This window comes from Lepisosteus platostomus, chromosome 4 (assembly GCF_059453375.1).
Source record: "Lepisosteus platostomus isolate fLepPlt1 chromosome 4, fLepPlt1.hap1, whole genome shotgun sequence".
Lineage (NCBI taxonomy): Eukaryota > Metazoa > Chordata > Actinopteri > Semionotiformes > Lepisosteidae > Lepisosteus > Lepisosteus platostomus.
The window spans coordinates 60,001,986-60,029,294 of NC_142614.1; the positions used below are offsets into that span (position 1 = coordinate 60,001,986).

Consider the following 27,309-nt stretch of genomic DNA (forward strand, 5'->3'; position numbering starts at 1 on the left):
TGGCTTTCAGAGGCCATGTTTTCCATTCCATCGCATGTCCTTGCAGCTGACAAGGATCACACAGCACAAATACATCTTCTCCTTTGCAATTGTGCTTGACCTCATTCCAAACAGTGCATTTTGACTCATTTTTTTATTGCAGACATCTCATTTTCTGCTGATGACATTATTAACCGACTCAGATGCATCACAATTTACTTACTCTAACTGGGCATTTACAGCAATCAACTTGGAAGAGGCTTCTTTAAATATCACTTCAAATTTTCCTTGTAAAACAGATCATCAATTATTCTGATTGATACTGTAATCCAGCTTTCATTGTTTTCCAGTGATCTTGGGTCAATCCAGCAAAAGCGTATTACACATAATGTACAATAAATATTATTTCACACTAAACAGCTACTGCAATAAATGTAACGTTCTTTATCTTGCAAGCTTAAGTAGTGTGTATGGTATAGCACTGTTTCTACAATACTGTACTATAAACATGCATGCAGTCTGTTTGTGAGTTTGTCTTTTCAACTTTATTCTTAACATTTTTATAAACACATTCAAAACACCAAAAACATATGCCCAACACCAAAAAAACAAATTGAGATAAAATACCGTGCAGAATTAAGCTACTATAAAAACATGATCGATGTTTCACTGTATTCATTTTAATCTGTCTTTCCTTGACGTTGGTGTATTTTTTTTTAGAGCTTTAGAAAGTACAGAGATGCCACAGTTAAACTGGACAGCAATAACATTACTAAAATACTGACAAAATTCAGTGAGCTCAGGAAATATAGTGTTCCTTTATTACAAACTATAAATATTTACATTTGTTTTTTTTAGTTAACATCCTTCCAAATACCCTAATAACAGAATAAATGTCAGGCACCACAGGAAATATAAAACATGATATGTGTCTCCTTCACATTCCACAACCAAGGGCAATTCAACATTAACTACTGAAATGAAAGTCAGGACACAGTTTGAAATATTAATAATACTACTTTCTTTCTTTGCCTCAGTGTTTACTGTACATGTTGAAATTTAAAGCAGGTATAATTAAACATGAAAATCACCCTTTCATAAACTTTGCAAATTAAAATGCATCTTTAAATGAGATACAATTCTTAAGAAGTAACGCTACCCATAAAATGGTAAAGCCCACACAAAAACCTGTGGTATTATTTGTTGTTGCTTAAAACATCTATTAAAATACATCCCATGAATTCATGGCAGTGTGCCTCTTTAAAAGTTTAAAAAAAACAAAGTACAGTGGTTAAAAATTCTTCCAGTTAAAGACCGCTAATTACTGCATAAACCTTCTTCTACATTACTTTTTGCACTAGAGTATAAGTAACTTACCATTAACTAAGACATCCGCAAAATTCAAAACGTAATTTTTATAAAAAAACAATTTTTCAAGTTCTTATATTTTATCTAGTAAACTTAGTAATAGCAACATGTGTAATAGCAGCTGGTGTAATTGTTGCTATTATAAAGTAATGTAGATAAATATTACATTTACTCTTTCTGAAAATACAATCTCTATAAACTGCAGAACAAGGAGTCCTGCTCCCACATTTAAAAGCCAATCCAAGCATGAGGAAAATTTACAAGACAGTTTTTAGATATAAAAAAACCTAGAATGCTATGGGCAACAATGACTTTGGTATTGACCTGTCCTTAATTTATGTCAGCATGATAACCTATAGGAAAGTTTTCTCAAAGTTTTTTATCCATATCCATTCTAAGCTTATCCATTGCTTAGAATCACAAAATAATATTTACTACAGATTGCCACACAGAAAAACATTTTTTGAAAATATGAAGATGAATCAAATATTCCCAGAGTACATACAGTAAACTGAATAACAGTATACTGCACACTCTAAGATTTAGAATCTACACTGCTATGCAGTATACTTATAGTACATAGTACAATTTACAAATTGCACAATTCTGAATACTATGCTTCAAAATCCCATATGCATACAAGCAACAATTGAGAACTGGCAAGAGACTAAACACATGACTTTTATGAGCAGAAAACCTGTTGCAAGCACCCAGAGCAAAAAATGGTAATCTTGTGGCAAAAGTTTCCCCTTTAATTTTTTTCCTGACATATTAAGGACAAAAATAAATGTATTAAACTGTATAATACTTATCCTGATTTCTGAAAATGTTTTCATACTGGGAAGAAGCCAAGTTAAATGAAGTTGTATTTTTGGCTATAGTTTTTAACAGGATTTCTCCCTCCTGTGCAAATTTCCACTTGAACGGTGAAAGGTGTATGGGATATTGATTCAGTCTTGAAGAAAGTGCAACACATTGCTTCTGAGATCTCTAGTTTGCAACATAAAACTCGATAACCTTTGAACACCGTAAACAAATAGTTAAACGCACGGTCCTTGAAATATTATAAATAAAATAACTTAGCAAGTTCACATTCATTCTATTCACATTTGGAGTTTAGTTTTTGCTTAAAGCTCTCTTCAGAAGTTCCAAGTCTTTCCTTCTGGGCGAGTCGGTTTTGGCGCAGGAGTAGTCCTCCAGCTGGAGAGGAATGTATTTCTCCAGTAGCCCCAGCTTCTCTCCTTTCAGACCCGTAAAAAGCTGAGCCCAAGAGGTTCTGACTGGCCCCCGGAACCCAAAGAAGGCCAAGCTTTCTGAAGAGAAAAATCCGGGTACATGTTCAGTAATTCACCTCTCCCCTACACAGTTTCCTTTGCAGTGCAGAAACAGGCCAACAAAAGGACAACCGAAAGTACTTCACGTTGAAAGGTGTCCGAGTCAAATCAAATGGCAGAGTTAAAACTATACAAGGCCCTAGTAAAGCCGCAATCTGCACATTTATTTTCAGTTATACTCTCTGAACTTAAAGAAAGATACTGCTGCTCTGGACAGACTGCAAACCAGGCCAACCAGAACAACTCTTAACCTACAGGTCCACTGAACTAACTCTTCAGATTTGAAGGCAGTAAATTGGGGCTTAATTTGAGTATGATAAATTCTTAAAGTTTGAGTATGTAAAATGCAAAGTGAACTGACAGGTCAGCTCCAACCTCCACAATGAAACCACAAGGACACAAGTGAAAATTAAACAAATTTAGAACTGAATACACTGTAGCAAGTCTAGATACTTGGACTAGTAGTACTCTAGTTACGATGCTGAGAATGATTCTTCAAGAAATGGGTTCTCGGAGTAATAGCTTACTAGTACACTAAACAATGTTACCAAAACAATATTGGCCCATTTTCCAGCAAAGTATCAGTATTTTAAATTATATTTTATAAAATGCATTAAATAATTTATAAATCAACAAGTTATGGTGCTTATAAACAAACCTTTATTTTTCAGATCTGCCTCTTTGGCTGTTCCCAGTGTGACAAAATATCGAGCAATGCTGCCAAGCCCCTTCTGCACTGCTCGAGTTCCAAGAAGAACAACTGACCTAAGGGACGATGGAAGTGCACAAGATGACATAAGTGAGGTGAAGAATCACCAGAAACAGTGTAGCAACATGATCAGCAGTCACAGAATTCATATCAATATCAGGAACAAATATCACTGGCACAGTGGCTAGCATTGCTGCCTCACAGATCTGGGGCCCCTGTATTCAGTTCTGGATCTTGGTGCTATCTGCGTGGAGTTCGTATGTTCTCCCTGTGTTTAATAGGCTTCTGGGAAAACTGGCACTGGTATGAGTGTGTGTGTTTGCGTCTGTGTGTGCCCTGTAATGGACTGTCATCCCATCCAGGGTGTATCCTGCCTCGCACCTGTTGCCTGCTGGGATAGGCTCCAGCTTTCTTGCAACCCTGTACTGGATGAAGAAATTGGATGGAAGGACAGAAGAAAGTTATGGAAACTGTTAACATTTTTTCCTTTATTTTTGGCTGAACTTTTTAAAATTTAAAATCTGAACGTAGATAATTTTTTTTTATTCTACTTGTTAACTTTATGGGAAGCAACATACGACACTCGAAGACCTTGCTCTTACCTCTCAGGAATTCCAGTCTTCAAATACTGTTCCATTTTAGATTCCAGCTCGGGGAACACTGATTTCTTTGTCACTCGGCCAGTGCAAGCATCCACAGTAACCAGAAAAAATCCAGACTCTGTGAAGGGGAACTTTTCAGCATTTACCTTGAAAATAAAAATAATATGCATATGAGTTCAAGCAGACACCAACACATCTCAGAGGCTAGCTTCTTTGGATTCCCAGTTTTATTCGCTAGAATAAACACCAGAACCAAAATTCTCTACAGATTTACCAAAAGCTAAAGAAATAGGCTGATCCTCTGTACTGTAATATTTCATAGGATCAGAGAAGAGAATGCAGTGTTGTCCTTCTAAGGATGACAAGACTTAAATATTTCCATTTAGGGTACTTAGCAGACTCAGGTAGACTAGATAAAAATGTCTTTCTTGCTAAAGAAATTTGCGAAAGGATTAAGGATAGGATGTAATAATGAATTCCAGGAAGGAAACCAATTTTCTCCAGCTTGCATAATCTTCTTGAAAAAAAAAGAGACAACTATAATATTGCTCACGGTGATGAATGATTCTTCATTGCCGTTTTGTAGCTCTTCACTGCTGATGGACTTAATCTGAGCCTGGAGGTAGATTTTGTGAGGATCACTTGTGAAGACCAACTGAAACAAAACCATTTGTTAAAGTTCAGGGGTGTAAAACTGAATAATTGAACAATTCACAGTACATACATTGGACTACTGAAACCTGATTATCAATACCTATTAGGGTAAAAACAGTGGTTCATTGTTAATTAAAAATAAAAGAAATCCAGAAATAGTTCTGTGTTTATGCTGTGAACCCACAAAAAACATGAAGCTAATGAGTAGTAACAATATAAATCTCATGTGTTAGTATTGAATATCACTATCAATTTGTGACAATTTCAGTTGACACACATGAAGTATTTTTACTCCAGCCGAAAGAAAAAAAGAATTTACCATAGAAGCTCCACAGTTTTTGCACGGTGTTGTGGTAGGTGGTGGCATTGGAATAAGAGTCTTTGGGGGTTTCGGATTATTTGAGTAAGCTTTTGCCATGCAGTTGCTGATCTCTTTCGAGGTTGTCGTGGCGATGATCTTCAGTCGCTCACAGCCCACGCGGGAGCAGTAACTGTGACCGTCTCTGCTGTGTCTGGCATACAGGAACAACCACAAAAGCCTAGAAACAAAAAAAGTACAATTAGCCATTAAAATATGCAAAAGACTGTCAACTGTCTGAACTGAAGCTTTTTTAGAATGTTCCACTGCTGAAGAAATAACACTGCATGTCTCTCTTATAAAAACAGCTGTCGGAATTACACGGTTTGTTGGACAGGTGGTTGCTGGGTTATTTTCAGAAGCAAACATTTTGGTTCAGTACTTTGAGCTGTCTTCTCTGCACAGCAATTCCAGACGTTAAGCTGGATGTGCTTTCACTACTTTGAAAAGCCACTAATGTTTCTCGTTGCACGTGTTAGCTATTGTAAGGGGGTTCAGAAGAACTGGCTTTCGGATGCAACACGTTTGCAACATCACATTTGCATTTTAATAAAATCTTATTTAGAGAGGAATATTAGACTTAAATCAGTGCTTTTACAAATGCTTTCAATGGAAATGCATCTATATAAAAGCAGATGGAGGATATAGTGGCTCTACGGTGGATACTCTATACTAATATTTTATCTCAGCTACTCTGAAACTGATGCCCCTTGTAGCTGCAGGCAATCTCCCCTCTCAGGCAGAGGGCTTCAAACACCTGTCAGGACCTGAACTAAATGAGATAAGAAAGCAGTGTGAAAACCTGCTCTATCAGTTGTTGGTTCTTATAATCCAGAAGTCTGAAAGATAAGAGAAGTGTAGTACTACATCAGCATAACATACAGTACACTGCTGTGCATTTTCTCTGGAAGAGATTAATACATTTCCATAAAGTGACTTTTGCTGATCCTTTCATTTGATGGCTGAGTACTGTCCTATTTAAAGGTGTCTCCGTTGGCAACCAATCTGTATGATCCCGTGTCTGGTAATTCATACCCTCCTTGATTTTTTTCATCAGGATTTTAAAGACTTACATGTTCTTAATTAGCATGCAACAGTGAATGATAATCTTTTTTGTCACACACTTCGCACACCATGGGCCTTGTTTTTAAAACTTCATGCCACAGATTTAAGTCAGCACAACGTAAATGCAGCAAAAAATAAAAACGTGATTTTCAAAAGCCAACCTACATGTCTTGTTTGAGATGCAAATCTCACCAACTACATGTGCATTGCAATATTACGACAAGCCTAGGCTTTAAATCCGCATGATTGCTACTGGCCTTCCTGCTTAAGTATATATTAAGCTGTATCCTTTCCAAGTTTATTACATTCCACAGCACAAAACCATTTCCATAAAATTTCTATTACGTCTGCCAGTTTAAATGTTTACAAGTCTGCCTATTAAATGTAAAGCTGAGACCATTCTGTTCACAGCCTACAAACACATGGAACTGACAAAAATATGAACATGCGGTTTCTAGGAATACGTTTGCGCTTGAAAGTTGGTGGGCAAGATAAATGGCATTTAGGTGAGACTGACAACATGGCGTTGGGACTATACTGACAGAAGAAGGAATTTGTGATTGCACCGAGCAGGAAACAGTCTTGTTTCAGAGACGCCGCTAAAGGAACAAAATGGAAAATGTGCACAGCAGTTTTGGTGATACAAAAATATTTTTTGTTCTTGGATTTCTCAGTACTAGATAAAATTTCCCATTATCTGGGAAGTACATAGTTTTTTAAATTATTTCCTTTAAGTTGTTGAATTTTAAAAGTACTGTCTGGGTGTGCGTTGCTACAAATACTTTACATTTTCCATTTCAGGAAAGCATCATGTAAAACAAGGGTCTTGGGTAACAAAATAACTTGCTGCAATGAATTAGAACAAATCAAAAGAACCAGTACATAGATTATGTTATATGAATAATCAATGTGGTAAATCACAAATTGGAATGGAGTGTTTACAACATTTAAGTTCAGAAATATATGGGAAAAATATTTTAAACTTATAAAGGTCACACTGCATTTTGTCTGAATATAGCACAGCCGTGAAGAGATGATGTATCATGGAAATTCACCTATATACCTACATGTGTACTGCAGCTTACACCTTTCAAAAATGGAAGTCATTTTCTAAGTCATTATCCCTCAGGCTGGTATTGGATACTCATCCTTATTGTTCTTTTTAGATGAGCTTCCAGTGACATGAGTGCTTGCAATAACCTCTAGAAACCCAATTCAAACACTGCTGTTTATAACTGAAAATGCTGCAATATCAAAAGTAAATGGTAAGCCCTGTCAAAATTCTTTTCTGATTCATGCCCTGCATATACTGTATGTTAAAGACAGCTCTATGAACACTAATCCAGGGGACCACTATGATTCCAAATTAGGGAGGAAGTTAAACCCAGTTGTTGCAATGAACTATGAGTTTGAATGATGAATGAATGATCTTAACACGATGCTATAGGAGAGGGAATGGTTTTATGGCTTCTCAATCCATGCTCTTGAGCATAAACAGTATGTCAAAGTTAGCAGACACGAAGTTAGTTGTACATCCCTCCTACCCTTGAATTACATACAAAAAAGCATACATTATTCATACTCATTTTTTTACATATTCATTTTTAGAACTGAGACACAAGACACAACATCCAACTCATTCATATGAGTAACTCAACTCATATGTTGTTTTTCATTTCTATTGCATTGGAGGATACATAAATATGAAGGGCATTGTATTTGATGTGATTTCAAGATGCATTTCTCCTTTCTAGGTTCAATTTTCTTTCATATACTTTAAAAGGAAACATCATTCTTTTGCCCTAATGAATGACTTGCTAACTTTATAATCTCTGGATAATTATATCAAGATGAATAAGAAGAATCTTTTTGAACTGAAGAGAATTATGTGAATGTCACTAAATACCACTCAGCATACCGTGAAATACCACAAACCTCACCCAGTGCTCTTGTCAAAAAAGTACTTCCTGTCCAGTTGTCTTTTCTGTAACTCCTCCGGGGAGCTGACAGGTCCATAGTCCTCTATATTGTCAAAGGTGTTGTTCTGCCTGTCGTTGATGTCGGACACAATTTGAAATGTAGTGTCTGTAGGGTAGCAAAGGCCAACCTGAATCCAGTCACCTCTGTTCAATTACAAAAAAGTGTTAAACACAGTGTCTCCAGGACAAAAAATAACATAACGTTCCTGATTTATATAAATATTCAACCCTACAGGTAACAGTGCAAACATACCCACAAAGAAATTTCACAAGATGTCCATTCAATAGCAAACATATTAGATATGGAAGGATTTTGGAAAGGCCAGATAATATGAGACCTGAGAGATGGTCAATACGGTAGGTGCTGTTGTGTGACAGAATGTCACCATTGGTCAAGTGGTCCTTCAGGATAAATAATTGACATAATTACATATAATATGATATAATTCCATTGATCTCAGCATATAAAGATTGTGTAAAGTTTGTGGTTTCCAACCTGCACTACATCACTGGTTTTCACAAACAGTTTTTGATTTTTTTTTTGGTCATATGAGTGCACTTATTCCAGAGAATGCGATAATTCTGGTTCACTGTGTAGACTCTATTACTGTCCATCTCCAGGCTAGGAATCTCCAAACCCTGCCTTTGGCAGCTAAGTGGGTCAGTACAAGACCAATGGACAGGCCCTGGATATCTCAGGTGAAGGTACAGGTGGCCAACTGTGCTATCAAGTCTGTCACTTTTAGTTTTGTGGCTAAAACTGATTAGCAGCTACACCTTAAACTTTAAACTTGGAAATACCACACAATAACATGTTGCAAATTTTGCCAATTCAAAAACAAACCTGATTGAACTGAACTCATACACATATCTTTTGCTTGTCGTAGTTCATAATACTACCTTAGCCTACCCAGATTATACTGTACATTTAATAAAAACACACAAACAGAAAGTATAAGAATAGCAAACATTACTTTTCTTGTCTGCTTTAATGTGACACCTTCGAGTGTCTAGCCCCCAAAACATATTTTAAAAAATGTATAATCTTTTTTATGGAGTTCTAATGTTTGGAATCTCAATATCGAGTTAATAATAAATAAAAACACATTCCAAAGAGGCCAGCAGCCATATCACCCTGCAGCTCTCAACTGGCTACCCACTGAAGCTCAGCAGGGTTAAGCCTGGTCAGTACCTGGATGGGAGACCTCCTGGGAAGCTATGGTTGCTGCTGGAAGTGGTGTTAGTGGGACCAGCGGGGGATTTGCATCCTGCAGTCTGTGTGGGTCCTAATGGCAGGGACACTATACTATAGTGGGTACTGTCTTTCGAATGAGACATTAAACCGAGGTCCTGACTCTCTGTCGTCATTAAAGACCACCAGCATTTCTCAATAAGAGTAAGGCGTTATCCTGTTGTCCAGGCCAAAGTTCCCCCCTCAGCCCTTACTGTGGCCTCCAAATTGTCCCCATGTATGATTGGCTTGCTCTTGCCCTGCGATGGACTGGCGCCTGTCCAGGCTGTACCCTGCTGTGTGCTCGTTGCTTGAAGGGTAGGCTCCGGCTTCCCACAGCACCGTATGGTATAAAGCGGTTCGGCAAAAGACATGACATTCCAAAGAAGGGTCTGCTATTTCCCTGGTTATTGCTGCTCGAGCTAAGGTTGCTGCTGGAAGAGGTGTTAGTGGGGCCAGTAGGAGGAGCTCACCCTGTAGTCAGTGCGGGTCCTAATGCCCCAGTATAGTGACGGAGACACTGTACTGTAAAATATGTTATCCTTTGGATGAGACGTAAAACTGAGATCCTGACTCTCTGTGATAATTAAAAATCCCAGGCCGTTTCTCAAAAAGAGTAGGGTTGTACCCTGACCAAATTTCCCATTGCCCTTTCCCAATCATAGCCTCCTATGTAGGGGCAACACATTGGTGGTGGTGGAGGGGAGTCCCTATGACCTGTAAAGAGCTTTGAGTGGAGTATCCAAAAAAGCGCTATATAAGTATAATAATAATACTACTGATCATAAAAAAGTTAAACAACATTATATTTGGCAATAGGCAAACTTACTTGTCAAAATTAATGAGATACAGCACTGTGTCTCTGGGCGCCTTGCCATTCCAGTGAACGGTGTAGCTCTTGCCGATCATGACCACTGGCTGGTACTGCTGGAAGGCAGCTCGCTGGCTGTTGATTCCCTTCAGCACCATAGAATTGTTGGGGTACTCATCCCTGGAGATGGACATGCTTAAATTCTGAGAGCCCCATGTCTGAATGAAGACCTGGGAGGAGTATTGAGAGGAGGATTCTAGACACAATCCAACTGATTTCTGTCATGCATGATAAACCTAAGCCACGTCACCATTCAGCTTTTTTCTTTGGTTTTATGCCATGTGTATCTTCACATGCCACACCTTAAATTATTCACTAAAAATCCTGCTAATGGAACGCTTTGGTAAGATACCTTTAAAGGTGCTATATAAAATAAGGTTCATGATGATGATGATGGAACGAGTGTTCCTTTTTTCAACTGTCAAAAAAGTGCCACTTTAAAATACTATTTGTTACACAGCATGAGAAATACATTTGAGTGTAAAATCTTGAAATCCTCATTGTTTCTTACAATATGTAGTACTGAAACAACAGGTCTTTCAGGCTATTATATTGCATTTTCAATGTTTTAAAATTAATTCAATTCACAAAACATTACCTGGGAATATCTGCCACTGCATATTACTCCATTCCACTGAGTGATGTTAATGCACTCTGGATGTCGAATCAGAGAGTTGTCCATTCTGCCCACGTAAGTATCTGGATATCCCGTTACAGATCCATCCACATCATGGAATATTGAGTTCTTGTCTCCATCCAGTTCGTTTTCTTCAAACCAAGGACCCGGTTTCCCAAAGAAAACCTTTAAGGACACCTGTTGAGCAATTTTAAAACTATTATTGTTCATGCAAAAACAAATACTCAAAGCATTTTGGAAATGTATTTTTGTTGCAATCAGGATTTGAAATAATTACACTTTTTGAATTAAAAGGAACTTGCTTTCAATTCCTAGTGAGAGTAAGAGCTTGATAAAAAGGAGACTCCATTGTTTTACTTTCAGGCAATTTTTTTATTGCCATGATTATTAATTTATTAATAACAGCTCAATGCAGACAACTTAACCAGTCAAAAGTCATGCTACTAAATTAATTAAAGATTTTACTTTGAACCTTAAAGTGCACTAAGAAATCCAGCAGAAGATGCTTTCAAATAAGCCATAAACAGCCAGTAGAGGGAAGCAGAATTCATGTCCAAAAAATATGGAAAACATACGCATGCCATCATTTTTTACATTCTGTAATGTACTTCCTCAGAAGAAAAGGACTGCCACAAAAGAAAAGCACTGTCCACAAAAGATAGAGATTCCACACGAGTTGTGCACAAGGAAACAAACAACAAGCCTGAAACAACTCCTGTTCTTTCCGTAGAACAGATAAACCACAAAAAAAACATTCAGAACAGATTGTTTAGAAGAGAGCCAAAAGATCATGTCCAGCAATCAGATCTGGTACATATGAGATGACAAGATATTACTCAGTGGGTATGAGAAATAATCGTCTTTCACTTCACTGCTGAACAATATGCTTGGTTCATTTCTGTGAAAATGTATTACTTTTTCACAATGAAATTGAAACAGTAAAACTATTTTCTAAGGAGAAAGATAAAAAAGCAGAGCATTCAATAAGAGTTCTTTCAGATACACATTCAGTTACTTTTTATAGAGGCGGATCACATTTTCTGAAAAAAGGCAGAAAGCAGTTCCACTGTATATTAAATGGAACATATTATTTTTGCATTTTTCCATTAGCATGACAAATTTGTACATCTCTGGTATTAATATATATATTTAATAAATTCATAACTTATGGGAAATACATGTAAGAAAAAAAATCTTACTGTTAAAAATAATGAATAAGACTTTTCTTCTTTTGAATGAGCTTCACTAATTAAAAGGTACCCAGACACTTAATCATGAACAGGAAATCCTGTAATTGTACACCCCAAATGGTTAGATATTACAGAAATAGGAAATACATACACTGTCTTCAAACCTGACAGATGAGATGTTGTTCTTAGGTGTTAGCTGCCAAGGGTTCTTCAGAAAGAAGCCGACTGAACTTGTGAATCTGTCAGCAGTAGGGACATAGCTCTTAAAGGTACTCTTGCTGAGGCGAACCGGACCGTCGTAGATCTGAAACCCTCGAATTGGGAAGGTTCTGCAAAAAAAGTTACTCGCTACTTGTTTTCCTGTACTTCTTGACCAAGTGCATCATTTTCTGCATTTAATTCCCATTAGCCACAATTCCTTCGACCTGAAATGGACTACTGTGGACCTTATATAGTGAAGTAGAAACTGACTACGTATAGTCCAATTAAACATTGTTTTCGAAAGAACATATATTTAAATCTACATTATTCAGATTAAGTTCAGATTTCCTCCTGTTTTTTCCTGCTAAGACACAGGCATCCTGTTCATTTCAAACATTTATAAGTTTCCACTCTTAAGGAAACTTGAATTAGCAAATGATTTTCTGTCATATCATGATTAAGGCCCTTGTGCCAGAAATACATCGTAACTAAGAGATGTTTAGAAAGAACACAAAAGCCTTCTAGGAAGGTTCAGCAAAACAAGACAAAAGGGAACACCACTTATGTTATAGCCTCACTGAAATGATGTTTAACAGCAGTGGAGAATTACAGTTAATTGGAAACAGTTTACAGTCTATGAAAAGGAGCTCATTGGCTGCGATTTTTAAACTAATTGTAGATTAGTTGACATAACTCCATCTTTTTTTAAATACTGAGAAATGGTCTTTTTTAAAGTGCCTTAATGTCTTGCATTTGTTGTGGATAAAAGGTTACAAGGATGTTTCAAATGAACACAGCTGCCGGAGTTAATTCCAGTGCCCAAGAGGACCCTTCTAATTACTTGAGCCTTGTTCAGACTGAAAAGATAAGTGTAGAAGCTGTCACTTCCCTTGACCAATTTTCTGTGTTTTACTCATTTCTCCTTACCTGTTCCTTGGCAGAGTTCTGTTTCTGTTTTCACTCCCTCCTGCTCCCCAGTACTTGTTTTGCCCACCATTGAAACCATAGTTTTTGCTTTCACCAACAAATAGGGATTCCGATACTTCCTGACTGGACCCTTCATCTTTAGGGAAGCTTCCATCACTGAAACAAACAGAATAAAAAATGAGATACATATATTGCATCTAAAGCACTAATTCTGGCGTTAATCATTTAATCATTTTGAATGTATTTTTTTATTTATACCTCCTGATAAAGTTGACAACAGTGATAAAGCACATTACATTCGACAGGACTTACTACAGTCAATGATATGAGTTAGCCAAAACACCGAAGTAAAACACCAAATTAGAGAACTATCAGTGCCAAAAACAATTTAAATAAAAAGCAACTGATTAGTAAACAGACTGTTTCCTTTATAGGAAATATTTAAATAAAGGAAATACTTATTTTCTTGAATGGAAAAAATGTAATACACACACACATACATACCTTGCAAATGATAGTCCAATACCATTATCAGCAAAACTGCAAATGTAAAACACAGATTCATGAAAAAGGCCAAAAGCAAATTTCCAGTAAGTGGTTATTTTAAAAAAATAAAACAGTATTGAAGAAGTTGTCAATCGTAATTAGCCAAAGGCATGTTTAAAATGCAAACATTTGAAATCTCCACATCTTGGAATGAGAGGAAAGAACATATTTATTGAAATATAAAACTGAAACTTATTCTAGTGAAGAACATACTGCTGTTTTCTGTTATGCTGTTATGAATTATGTTTTAAGAACATATGAACAGTTTCAAACAACAGGAGTCTGTTTGGCTCATCTAACCTATTTGGTCGTTAGTAGTTAATTGTTACAAGGATCTCTTCCAGCTGTGACTTGAATGAAAGCAGGTATCGGCTTCAACAACATGGTTGGGTAGCCTGTTTCACACTTCAACAGCCCCTTGAATAGAGCAGTGCCTCCTGTTCTTAGTTATTAAATGGAATGTTTTGTCTTTTTTTCTACATATACTACATATCTTCCTTGTTCCTTGCACAACAACAAAAATTAATATTAATGATAAAATTCAAGGTGTGCACTTTTGAGCTGCAATGGACTAATTAATTAAATCTGCTTCTTTTTAACATTCACTAATTAGCTGCTGCTGCTGATAATCATTTAGAACAGAAAATTTCAATCACAAGGATGATGAAAACACCCACAGAGATGTGGGTGAGACAGGAGATAACACCATTGAACCCAAGATTTATATGAATCAGAATCAAAGTCAAGGCTGGGTAGTTTGTCAAACATCTGTTTATCTATGTGTAAAAATGTGCTCTTACATAAACTAGAACTGTTTACATGCATTCACAATCCAGTGTCACATTCTTTTGAATAACAATCCTACTATTTCCTGTGTCTTAAACAGTGGTCCTAGCAAATATTTTCAAAGCTGTATTGTGCATACATAAACAATATATCAGTCATATATGTGATTTTCACATTAGTGTATGAAGTTTGTTTTAATTAATAAAAAACATAGCAAATACAGTATTTAGACAGGTAGAGTTACTAAGGGCATACTAAAATCCCTGTCTTTAAGTAGGATTATGAATGTATTAGTGATACTAGTCTCAGACTAGTAGCTTAATTGAAAAGACTCATTACATAAAACTATGGAAATCTGTAATTGATCAGCATTTGTGGTTCAGATATTTGAAAAACAGCTGGAGTTAAGAAAGGCTTTGGAAATATGTCTCTCTAGAGGAGAAAATATATTTTCCCTTAAGACCTTCAGACAGCTTAGGAAAACAATCCTAAAATGTCTTCAATGCAGAACTAGATTAGTATGAAACAATTAAGTTATGGATTTGGACCAAATAAACAATATTGTGGTATGAAATATGAGCTTCTGGCTGCCTACAGAAGAAAAGAAAAAAAACTCAAAGGAGCATATACAAGTATCCTGATTTTTGAAAGCCTACTTGGCAGAAAGTGGAATTTTCCATGCTTCCAACACAGAACCAAGCAGTTTTACAGCAAAGCTGCCTGCACATTCTCCGAGTGTAACATGAATCAGCAAAGGCAACAAAACTAGCACCATGCAAACCATCTGAAATTAATTCCTGCTCACTGGATGTTTTTCTCCAACATCTCTACTGCAAGAGTTAATGTTACCAAGCCACATAGCTTTCATTTGTAATGAGGTATTAAAGAGACCCTAGTGTGTTCTAACACTTCACGTTTAAGAATAGACTCCATTTCTAGCCTATCCGCCTATGGAGCAAAACTACATACTACACAGAAATGTATCAAAATCAACAAGAAAATCATTGATGTTCCTTACACAGCTCATCTTACGTTTCGGATTTTTTTCTAATAAATTGACAACAGTGTGATCAGCCACTTCTATCGCCCCTCCTCAGAAACATCGACGTCAAGGCTTATCCAGCTAGAACGTGCCCTACCCTGAGTTTTGAACAACAATGTCCCCTCCTCTGATCCACGCTCCCAGGTCGTTGTTCTTGAAAGATATTAGACGGTCAATGACAGCAGCAACACGTGGCTTCTTTGGATCTCTGCCCTCGTGCGGACGGAACCTGGAACACAACTCGGAGGGTTTATCTGAGGAAACCAGGCCCAGTCTTTGACACCCTGGCACTGGTTTTGAAATAAGGTCTCACAATCTCCTAATTGTACTTTCTTATTTCAGTATGTTTGCTCACTAAAACAAACAGACAAACAGACAAACAGACAAACAGACAAACAGACAAACAGACAAACAGACAAACAGACAAACAGACAAACAGACAAACAGACAAACAGACAAACATCATTTTTAAAAAGAGCTTTTCAAAGGAGTTGAGGCTCTTTCAGGGTTTTCCAACTTGTATATTTGCCGCTTAAAGAAGAAAGTCTGCTTAGTAAAACAAAAACATTAAACAAATCAATGCAAAAACACAGAGAACGTAAATGCATACAACGATGAATAAAGGTTTGTGAATCCCTTAATATTTTCAAGTTTCACGTTTTAAAATTAAATCTTAATCTAAGTCCTAATAATAAACAAACAAATTAAATATACTCTTTCAACATTTATTCTCTTAGTGACACAACATTCAATATCCACGTGTGACACAGTCCACGAACCTTTAGATTTAGTAACTGATGGGACTCCCTTGAGCAGCAAACACTGTAACTAAATGTTTCCTATAACTGTTGAACAGTTTCTCACATTGGTTTTGAGGGATTCTGACCCATTCTTTCTTACAGAGCTCCTTCAGCTCTGTGATATTTGAAGGCTACCTTGCATGGACAGCTCACTTTTGGTACTGTTACAATATTTCGACAGGGTTTTTTATCACAGATAAATGGCCTGACAATCTCCTCTAGCATCTTCTGATACAGTGCAGAACCCATAGTTGTGTCAATGATGGCAAGCCGCTAAGCTTGACGGTTGGGATGAGATTCTTGTATTCAAAAGCAGCGTTTGGTTTTCGACAACCATATTTCTCACTGGGGCTAAAGAGTTCTATCTTCTACTCCTCTGTCTTGACAAAATAGTTCCAGAAGCCTTGTGGATCATTGATGTGCTCTTTAGAGAACTTCAGCCAGCGAAACAAGGTTATTTTTGGTTTTCTCCTTCTTGTCCTTCCATGAACGCCATTCTCGTTCAGTCATGTTCTCATGATGGGGTCATGAACAGTAGCGTTAGCCAAGGTGAGACTGGCCTGCAGGCCCTACTCCAGAGTTCTCTGATACTTCCCTGATACTTTTCCAGTTTGTTCATGGAGAGACTTTGGTAGGATGACACTTCTGGGTAGAATGACTATGGTTTTGAGCTTTCTCCATTTGTAGATTATCTGTCTGACAATTCCCCAAATCCTAAAAATGATTTTGTAACTCTGTCCAGATGACAGCTAGAAAATAACTTTTTCTGAGGCCTTCGGTAAGTTCCTTTTCTCTATGGTAAACACTAAGCTCGCAACATTTCTGATCTTTACATAGGGTGGGGCTTTCCAAACCCGGCCTCAAGGCCACACATCCCCTGTACCTTGATTACACATTGTTTAGTTCATTTTGTTTCTAGAGACATAGAATTGGTTACTATAAACCCAAATGGATATTTACATAAACACTGGTTTTGATTCAAGAAGGTTGCTGTGGAAAAAAATATGAAATTTCCATATTTATCTTTAGGCTTCACTAACTTATTTCTCTACATTATATACATCTTAAAGGAATTGATGGTTGAGTTACACAAAGTCTCTTAATTCCCTGGCACTATGCTGATGTGGTGTGACTTAGGCCACACTTCAACATGTTCTTTCTTGGCATACTTTGTCAATAAAAGTTAACTAATCTCTCACTGTACCTATAGTTTAATACCCTTTAGTCTCCCCAGTGAAGAGAAATAGTTCATTATTGGAATTCACTTGTCACTGAATCTGTTAGTAAGGTACAAGTGCTTCTGACACATCAGACAGACTTTCCACGTGTGCAGTGCAAAGTGTGGTAACCTTTCAACTCCAACTGCTGGCACCTTTGACTTTTACAATGTGTTACTGTAGAAAACGACATTTAGTAGAATCAAACATTTCTTAACCTTTATTTATTTTATTAGCTGCCACTGTAACAATGATAAAGATGAGGTTCTCAGAACATCCCAGATGGAAAAACCGATAACTCTAAACTGTATTGATTTCTCTGTCTCGGAAGTCTTTCATAAGTCCTTTTCTTGTGCTCATCAAATTTATTAATTCTTCAACAAAAGGAATTGCAGGCATGGTCTGTAATATACTGAGATGCATTTAAAGCCACAAATGTTATTGGTTCGAATACTCTTGTTGTATACGTAATGTACTTCAGTGTACAAACACATGAAGAGAATAACAGTGGCAGACCAAGGGGGAATTACTGTTAAGAAAATGGTGATCCACCACACACCACGGCTGATTCGTATTGTGCTTCCATGGGTTTTGGACAGATCTTTGACATGAAACTTTGGTTGAATCTCGCTCAAGTTCCTACCTGGCACTGTTGTCCAAGCAAAGATACTCTCTGGGGTCCGCGGCGCTTGCATTTGTGGTTTTCACTCCCTTGTCAATGAAAAGACCTGCCTGAAATAAGAAACCAAGCACACAAAAACAGAAATGAAGACCACGAATTTGGGTGCGGCAGAAAAAATACCGTTTTAAGTTCAGTTGCCTGCTACGTGTTTCAGTGTGCTACATTAGTCTCAAATTACATCACATTACATTTTAGCTCTGGTCAGTAATGGCACAGCTGGGAGAGGTCCTAGACTCCCTTAAAATAAGCTTCCTTGAACCTCATGTAACTCCATTCACCACCTCAGCACAAATGTCTCTTTCTTTATTTTTATTGCTGCTTGTTTTTATTTTTTGTCTTGGTTTTCCGTCTTCCAGGGCTGTACAGTATTTAAGAAAGGACCGGCTACCATATATATCAAATACAGAACAGATTACTCAGGGCAAATCCTCTCCAAATATAACTATATTAATGCTTCACATAATTAACAACAGATTAGCTTGCATCATCTTTATAAACTTGACTTCTTAAACTCTGAATGGGTCAAAAAATATAATTTTAGCGTAAAGTCAGAGGAATTATCTGCAAACACCGTTATTATGTAACAGAAATTTGTGTTCAAATCTATTTGCTATATTGCAGTCTCAGATAATAATGGTTGTAATCTTTCTGAAGATTAATATATTTCAATTTATTCAATACATGGAATGCTACTGTCATGACAACACCAAAGTTTGAAAGAAAGACATCCAGTTTCAGAGCCAATTTTTCAGAATATATATTTTCAGAAATATATTAGATGCTTTTTAAACTTGAGTGTCAGACTTAACAGATTTTGTGGGATGAATAGGAATTTTTCTAATTTCCATCCAAGAATATCTAAATAATGTGCTGCAAAACTATTAGCTGTGCTTAATTTAGTATTTTATTTCTAACTGAATAATAGAGTTAAATCAAAATAAAAAACAAATTATGACTACAACTGCAAAATCTTTAAAAAATGGAAACTGCTTTCACCTAGAAGGTGAAAAACAAAACAAATCACGTTGCTGTTAATGCAAATGTCAATTAAAAAAAGCTCGTTAGCTTTATGGTGTGAATGAATGTTGTCTTCTTTTCTTTACTTCAACACAGACATGTAATTTGCTTGCCTTGAAATTGGAATGCACTCGGTTGTTATAGAATATCCCCAATGGAGTCAGCTCTGCCTTAGTTTCTGGAACCAGTCCATGTGTGTCTCCTGTCGACATGCTGTGAAACACATACCAGATCCCAGCGTCCTGGTGGTTCAGACACAACTGTGTTATTGTAAGCAACTGATTCACAACATTCAGGCTTCTACCACTACCTACAACAATGACAGTGCTGCAAAGCAAAACACAAGAATCAAAGATGGTAAGAAGAAAGATTTAATTTAGTTTAGAAGAAATCTTAAATGTATTTTTACAGTGCAGTTATGTTTGGCTTTCCAAACCAATAGGATCTTTTTTTTAACCTTTTGAAAGCTTTTTTGTGACTTTAGGCCACGATAAGATATCAATGTTCACTAAGAAAGGGTTTTCAAGAGTTCAGCCTTATGGTAGAAAAACTCAGTTCACATAGCTAATCCTTTAACATTCATTAATTCATATCTCTTTGTTTCCACTTGACTAGAGAACAAAAACAAGTCTGGACCACAAAATGAAATTCTTGCAAATAAATGCATACAACTCAAGCTGCTCTGATCCTCAAAGCATGGAACTTAACCGATGGAAAGAAATGCATAAATAACCCCTACAAAGGCTAGTTTTCTATTTACTTTATGCTAAGGCCCTCCAGTCTAAGCTTTTCAAGGATCATTTTTAAGTAGTGCAATAATAAATTCACCATCCTTTCAATACTAAATAGAATTATTAAAGAATATATAACACAAGGCCTGAATAAGTGTGTGCAACCTTTAAAAGCTAAGGCAAATAGGCTTGGGAGATACACCGTATATTTTTTAAAAAGTATGAAGCCCCTCGATATACATTCTACAACATAATCAAGGGCTGAAGCTGTAAATTGTACCTCAGCTAAAAGAACTTTTATTTCCTAAAAGTCCACTCTGAAAAGCACAGCATCCAGTCTTAAAAATCAGATGCGTACCCTGGGCTGACAGAAAACAATTTTCTCACCTGGGAGCCTGCAGCAGCATTGCTGATCAAGTGATTGTTGGGATTAGCCACCCAGAAAGTAGCGACTGCCCTGCAGCAAAAGCAACAGCAGGGTGTAAAATAAAGGCCACAGAAGGAGATCTGGGCAGAATGCTTTCTATCTGTTAACTTAATGAAGAAAGGAGTCACACCAAGAATACAATCAGACAAAGATCAATACCCATATGGCTCCTTATTATGCTACGTTGCACTCAAAAATTCCATCTATAAAGTGAAACAACCTGAAAGTAATGTCAAATTAATCATCCTTATACAAGTTATCTTCAGAGGCACTGAAGAATGTAACTGTTTTGGAGCTCCTGTGATAAATGCACACTGTACAGCGCTGTTTATTTTGACTGTGCCCTTTAAAAAGGTCACTGTATTGTAGGTGAATCTGTAAAAGAGCCAACCAGGTTGAAAAAAAGTCAGCCCTGTGTCGTGAATATGTTTGTCAAATAACTGTATATACATTCCATGGAACCGTATGGTATAAACCGGTTTGGCAAAGGACATGACATGACATGACATTCCATGGAAACTATTTCCTAGTCTTACATTTGGCCTCATTAAACTCCACTGGTGCTGAAATATTCTTGTGTTGCCAAAACATGGCATTTTGACAGAAATGTGAATATTACAGATATTATTAATATTAATCAGATAATATTAATATTAAAGTATACATTTAATAATGAAACATCAGCACTTACTGATTTTAAAATAAACGGTTTTAAAAATACACAGGTAAAACACAACTGTTGCTACAAATGATAGCTGCCACAGCACCTCAAAGAAATGGCCAAACTAGTACAACAGTCAGACCTGTGAGAGGTAAGTGATATTAACCTGGTCCATTTTTTAATAACTTTGAGACTGTGAGAAAGTTTTGATTGTTTAATTACACACGGACCAGGAAAACATGAAGAATGACATGGCTACTACAGGGGAATTTCACATTCTTTTATATGAGAGCCTCTCGTTCTAATACACGAATGGCACTGTTTGACTGCTCCCACTTTCCAGCTAAGCAAATTTGTGGGATGTTTTCATTTTCTGGGCTATACGCTGAAATTATATAATATATATAATATATATATAATTATTATATATAATATACATCTAATTATAAATGAATGTGATGCAATTATAAATTATTATAATTTTATATTAAAAACAGACAGTCATTTTCAAATACACAGAACTATAACAGATTTTCAATACATTCCAATTTCTTGCAAAACCGTTTTTGAAAAGAACATTTGGAATCTTCCCATGCGTCTCAAAGTTCCCTCATGCAGCTATTAGGTGAGACTGATACCCTAAATAGGGCATAATGGAGCCAGCACATATTTTGTCTGCTTGAAGGTACAATCTAGAAAAACTGCCCTCTTTCCAGCTAGAAGTAACACACTACAGTATCTGTTAAACGTACAATGTATGATTTGTGAGAACAGCTTTCAAGCGCGTATAAATCTCTCCATCATTCTTTTAGGAAATTAATTAGGCAGTAAAAGAAACGAGCACCAAGTTGCCCATGTGTCAGATAAGTGTATAAATCATCCCCACACTGAAAGAATAGAGGTTGATTTATCATCAAGGGCCAGGAACTGAAGTTGTGCATGACATCCGTTTCCCCCTGTAAGTATACGTACTTGCAGTCGGTTGCTGGCACAGGGGTATAGTTTCCATACACTTTGCTTCTAATGGAAGTGCACATGGTGTCATTCCTGTCTGTGGGCAGGAGTGTGCCGGGCTTTGTCACCAGTCCTAGGTTATGGTACAGGGTGTTCCTTTGTTCAATTCCATCCTCCAGGAAAAAACAGTGTCCCAGCGTGTCATAGGCTACAGTGTCCTTTATCTGTGGGTAGAACAATTCGATCACTGACTTATGTTAAAAATCAGTACAAAACTCACATGCTGTGTTTGACTAACTGTGTTCACTGGGAAAATGTCTTTTCACCTCCCTAGCACAGGCAAGGTTAATAACAGCGGATGTTATTTGTTATCACCAGCAGTGCTAAACCTGACACCGCTCACTAACAAAAACCAGACCACAAAAGGTTTTTGGTTATTTTTCATTTCAGACTGTATTTTATTCATGAACGTTTACTGTGGTTGCCAACACTGTGTCCTACACTTATCTTCTCTTTATTGTTTTTACTGTGCACCTTACTGCATTAGGTCCTTTCTGTAGCCTACAACTGAACCACTGCACATTGTAGAGCATTGTGTTATTTCTTTAGTTGCAACTTCTTATTGTCCCACTATACTGTATATAAAGTAATTGTATTATTATTTGAAATTTGGCTTAGCAAAAGGCATTATCTAAAATAATAAAAAAATTACGTTCCCAGTTTTCACTTACAATTCTAACCTTAAAACATTTAAACATGTGAGTTTCAGGATCCAAAACATTAATGTATTTTATTTAAAAATTAAACTTTCAACTAATTGTCTGTTCACATGAAACTCTGAACAGGCAACAATAGGATTAAGATTCAGCTGACATTCACAAAGGGGCACCATACCAAATCAGACGCTCCAAAGAGCCCACAAAGCAACAAAGGAAAAAAAACATCACTACAATAGACACTTGACAAGCACTCTAGAGTTGTGGATGACAGCATATTCCCAAGAGTAGTAATGGGTTATCTCATGGGATACTGTTTACGGACAGCCCTTTTCAGAAGAAAAATTATTGTCCTTTAATGTGTCATACAAAGCCTGCTAGAATAAGAAATAATATATTTTGAGTGTCTCCAGAGGATATAAAATTATCGCAACCTATGACAAAAGCTCAGGGCTTCTCTTTGTTTGCAAGCTACCTTATCTTACTCAACTGGGAGATGGCTACTCAGCTACTGGCACAAACTAGATCAAAGAAGTTAAGAGCTTTATTACATCTGGAAAAAATAAAATCTACACCGTGTAGATCCCCTCAGAAGTTTTATTGAGCGTGGAAGTCATACTGGCTCTCCTCTGACTCTGCTAACTGGACTTACTGCTCCTTTTTTTATCTTTTTATCTTTACTTCTGTTTTTCTTTCTTTTATGCAGTTCAAATCCTCTGAAGGTTTGAAGCACTCTTGAGGCTTTTTGTTTGTTTTACACCTGAAAATAAAGTTTGATACAGTTTTATAAATTCTGCAGGCGCGCTGTGTCTAAAGACTTTGCCCTGACTGAGCGGTGGGTCGCGTCGCGGTTGAAAAATATCCACGCGTCATCGAAGGAAACCGAAGAAGACGCACACTTACCAACAGGCCGTTGGTGGCGTGGATGGTAACACAGCGGGAAAACGAGTGGTGGATCGAAAGAGCCTCGATGTACGTTGGGGGACTGTATCCCCCCTTCTCATCCACATCTCCACACAGGTGAAAGTGCACTGGGTAGCTTCCCATCACCTGCTGGCCCATGTTCTTCAGCTCGATGTGAGACAAATGCACAGACGTGAAATTCCCTAAAATCTGGAAAGGTGGTGGTGAGAGAAATCAGTAAAAATGTCTAAGTAGAGGTTAAATTTCCCAGCGGTAAGCATATGTTGAATGTTGTTTTTATCAAGAGCCTTGTTTTTCCATTTTCAATTCGGCTATTGAGACAAGACACACTACTTCTTCAATTTTAGGCCACATGGGTTGTGCTTTAACCAACTGTGGCATTTGTGCAACCTGAAAAAGTTGTCTGTTGCTAAAACTCTGGTAAATGTAAATGGAAAAAGACTCTTGGTGAAAAACAGTTGGTTTGGGAAAAATATGTCATACAGTTCACCTTAATGAGTTTATTTTGGCGCATGCTAATATCTAAGGCTTTCAGTAGTTTGGCAAAGAATGCTGCTTAAAAATAAGAACTAAAAAATTAGATCCTAAACCTGGGTGGAGGGAAGAAATCAGTAAAAATGTTGGGGCAAGTGTTAAATTTTTCAAATTCATTTCACATTTAGCTGTTGAGACAGCACACATTATTTAATTAATTTTCTGCCATGTTAGTAGTCCTTTAACCAGCTGTGGTTTTTGTGTAACCTGAAAAAAATTGCTCGGCTTTACCTAAGAACAAACAAGAATGGAAGCCTTTCCTATTTAATATGCCTCTTCATTATACAAGTAGTTGTAAATATTCCTAATAAGATAGTTCATCCTTCAATTCTCATAGTAGGTTTTATTGCATCGGTATTTTATTGCTTTTGAATGTGGTGGCGGATGCGTAGTGCAGTAGTGGTTCTGTACATGTTGGTTCACTGCAGTTGGGTCTTATTTTTCGTCAGCTTTCTTTGCCAAACTCCTGAAACAGTCTCAAACATTAGCACATGCCAACATAAACTCATTAAGGTGAACTGTATGACCTAGTTTTCAAAAACAACTGGGAAGAGTCTTCTTCATTTACATTTACTGTAACACCAAATTAGGTTGTTTTGGAAGTCTTAAGCTGTTTTTTCTTTATTATCCACTGAATGCATTGGAGCATAATGGCAACATCTTACACCGATAACAAAAACATTCTGAGACTCGAATTATGTGGGATATTAGATCGCAAGGCAACCACAAGGATTCAATCATTTTAATTTACGTAACGAAAGACGTTCTATTTAATAATAGTATGACACCTTGCATTTATATTGCATTTTATAACCCAAAGGATGTCAAAGGTTTTTACAGATCGTAAGGCCCCAGCTGGGTAAAAACTAGCAGGTGTTACATACCACCCCCACTACAAAGCAGACCAGGTAGAAAAACGGCAAGATTTTACCATTAAATTAAAGTGGAATTTTACCTAGACCATGTTGTATTTAGTCAGAGGGTTATTCAAAGCATTACAGGAGATTGAGTATGCATCACTAACCCAAAACAGCTTAGAGTTGTTACTCATCACAAGCCTGGGTGAGTAATCAACCTGTTCTTGCACAGTGAAACTGGCAAAGCTTCTTCCTTTTATCTCATCTTCCCTTAATGTTTTGAAAAGGACATGAGGCAATAAATAAGCTGTAGGCGACCACACCACATAAACCGTGACAAAAGCAAACAACTTAAATTCAATGTCCGCTCCCACATCAAGAGCATACTCCAAAATATGAAGAAATGAAAAGTTCTAAATACTGATTTATTATCCTCAATAAAATATTACGCACACCTTTTTTCCCTTAATTAAATCCTTCTTTGTAAATACATGGGAAAATATTTCACGATTCATCTGTGAATATGGAAAAAAAAGGCTTCTGTTTCATTGACAAAGTGTCCAGTACATTATGAAGACCTCAATCAGCACGCCCCCATGAGCCATCACATTTTTATGATGCAAACCTTGATGTGTCCTCCGTAGGAATCATAGCTGAAGAACTGGCACAGGTTGTTTCCATAGCAGGAATTTTCCATCTGCCCCTGGATAAGGATGTTCCTGGTGAGGAGACCAACTTCCGCTCTCATATCAATCCCATCAATGATCTCACCTACATGCAGGAACTGAGGCTTTCCTGATAGAGAAAAGTAAAACAGTTTAAAAAAAAAAGCATTTGTCCCTTAGGACTTGCAGGGCTGTGTGGTTTACTGAGCCTGCTGTTCATCAGACACTCCATCACACAACCAACATTTCCAAGGGGCTACTTTTTTTCCTGGCAAGCAAAACTGTGTCTCAAACAGTGTGAAGCCAAGGGATTGCTACGGCCGTAATCTTACAAAAAGCAGGATCACAATCTCATCTATTACTCTATTACTTGAAATAATTAACAAATGAAGAGAACATTTGCTTAGTGTACGCAATAGAAGTTTCTGACTAAAAAGGACCAACGTGATAATGAGTTAAATACTGCACACACTGTAGGTTAAGAATTGTTTCTTCTGTGCTGTGGCCATGAAAGGTTTTCCGTTTCACAGGGCGTTGGCTGAGGAGCTGAGCCAACGAGCTGAGACGATAACCTTTCTTAAGTTGGGTCCTTCGTGACTGATAATGCTACTAATGTTTACTGTAGGCAGCATAACTAGGGAGACACTTGTAGGTGCAAAACTATAAACACTGTATATTTTACTGTGTGTTGGCAAAGCAAAAATGTAGAAGCAGTTTGTGCTTGAATTTCACAACACTTGTATTTCCCATTTAAAAAAATCTATAAAGTGCACTTCCTTCCTGATGTCAGTGTGGCAAGAAAGCTTGCCTCTCTTCATCTTATATTTATAGACCAGCTGCTTCAGCTGTTGAATCTGGCAGGAAATTAGCTGTTTTACCACTTTTACCAGTCAAGCCACAAAACAAAAAATCTAAAAAACCAAGGGGCCACAAAAGTACATTAGAATAGCGGGAGGTATATACAGTCCTAATTTTAAAATGACTTTAACTGAAAGAAAATGAAGGAAAAAAATGTAAAATAACTCATGGCCTTCCTTTAGGTATACAGTATAACAAATGTACCGTGGTATGCTTAACTTTATACCCTGAAATATGAAGTGCCTTTACACTCTGAGGGAGCTCAAATCTCCCACTACTGAAATAATGATATACTTAGGATTGTGTAGCATCATGTGCAAAGCAGTAAAGCAGGGGAAGAGACAAAGAAGAGAAGAGACAAAGGCATCAGTGAATTATGCTAAAGGGATCTTATACTGGGGTTAGATTTACTGCATTTTTAAAAAATGAACATGGGTTACAAATTATAAGTAGTTACAGCTACTTTAACAAATGTAGGTCTGACTTCAATCCCTATATCACAATGTTTGCTAAATCCAGGAACTGATTTAAACTTTGGGGTCCAGAAGGAAATGTCCCCGAATTCATCATTCCCAGCTCCATCCTGTGTCCTGTCGGTGCCCTGCCTCGGGCCCCGTTTTACTTTATCTTCCAAGAGCTGATGACATCAGGCTTTACACTGATACAGGGGTTGATAATTGCTGAGAGGAATTCATCATATGCTTAAGATCATTTACACTGAAACCGAACGTGCTGGAAACAGCTTGCAGAACTACGGACATTAGGGTAATGATATGCTTAATTCAGA

At 37.1% G+C, this 27,309-nt stretch overlaps 1 protein-coding gene across 2 annotated transcripts in view; it reads right to left on the minus strand.

Moving 5' to 3' along the window:
- Positions 1 to 778: 778 nt before the first annotated feature.
- Positions 779 to 27,309, minus strand: part of cemip2 (cell migration inducing hyaluronidase 2) — a 37,667-nt gene continuing 11,136 nt past the window's right edge. For both annotated transcript variants that reach the window (XM_088630102.1, XM_088630101.1), the window contains exons 7-24: positions 25,625 to 25,794; positions 23,588 to 23,797; positions 21,987 to 22,192; positions 20,314 to 20,383; positions 19,309 to 19,437; positions 18,140 to 18,228; positions 15,577 to 15,708; positions 13,610 to 13,645; positions 13,106 to 13,261; positions 12,129 to 12,306; positions 10,749 to 10,964; positions 10,109 to 10,320; positions 8,010 to 8,192; positions 4,966 to 5,185; positions 4,546 to 4,647; positions 3,993 to 4,138; positions 3,340 to 3,446; positions 779 to 2,660 (exon numbers count right to left, since the gene is read on the minus strand). In XM_088630102.1, coding sequence (XP_088486228.1) covers positions 2,464 to 2,660; positions 3,340 to 3,446; positions 3,993 to 4,138; positions 4,546 to 4,647; positions 4,966 to 5,185; positions 8,010 to 8,192; positions 10,109 to 10,320; positions 10,749 to 10,964; positions 12,129 to 12,306; positions 13,106 to 13,261; positions 13,610 to 13,645; positions 15,577 to 15,708; positions 18,140 to 18,228; positions 19,309 to 19,437; positions 20,314 to 20,383; positions 21,987 to 22,192; positions 23,588 to 23,797; positions 25,625 to 25,794 — 2,759 coding nt within the window. In that variant the 3' untranslated portion in view covers positions 779 to 2,463. The remainder of the gene's footprint in view (positions 2,661 to 3,339; positions 3,447 to 3,992; positions 4,139 to 4,545; positions 4,648 to 4,965; positions 5,186 to 8,009; positions 8,193 to 10,108; positions 10,321 to 10,748; positions 10,965 to 12,128; positions 12,307 to 13,105; positions 13,262 to 13,609; positions 13,646 to 15,576; positions 15,709 to 18,139; positions 18,229 to 19,308; positions 19,438 to 20,313; positions 20,384 to 21,986; positions 22,193 to 23,587; positions 23,798 to 25,624; positions 25,795 to 27,309) is intronic.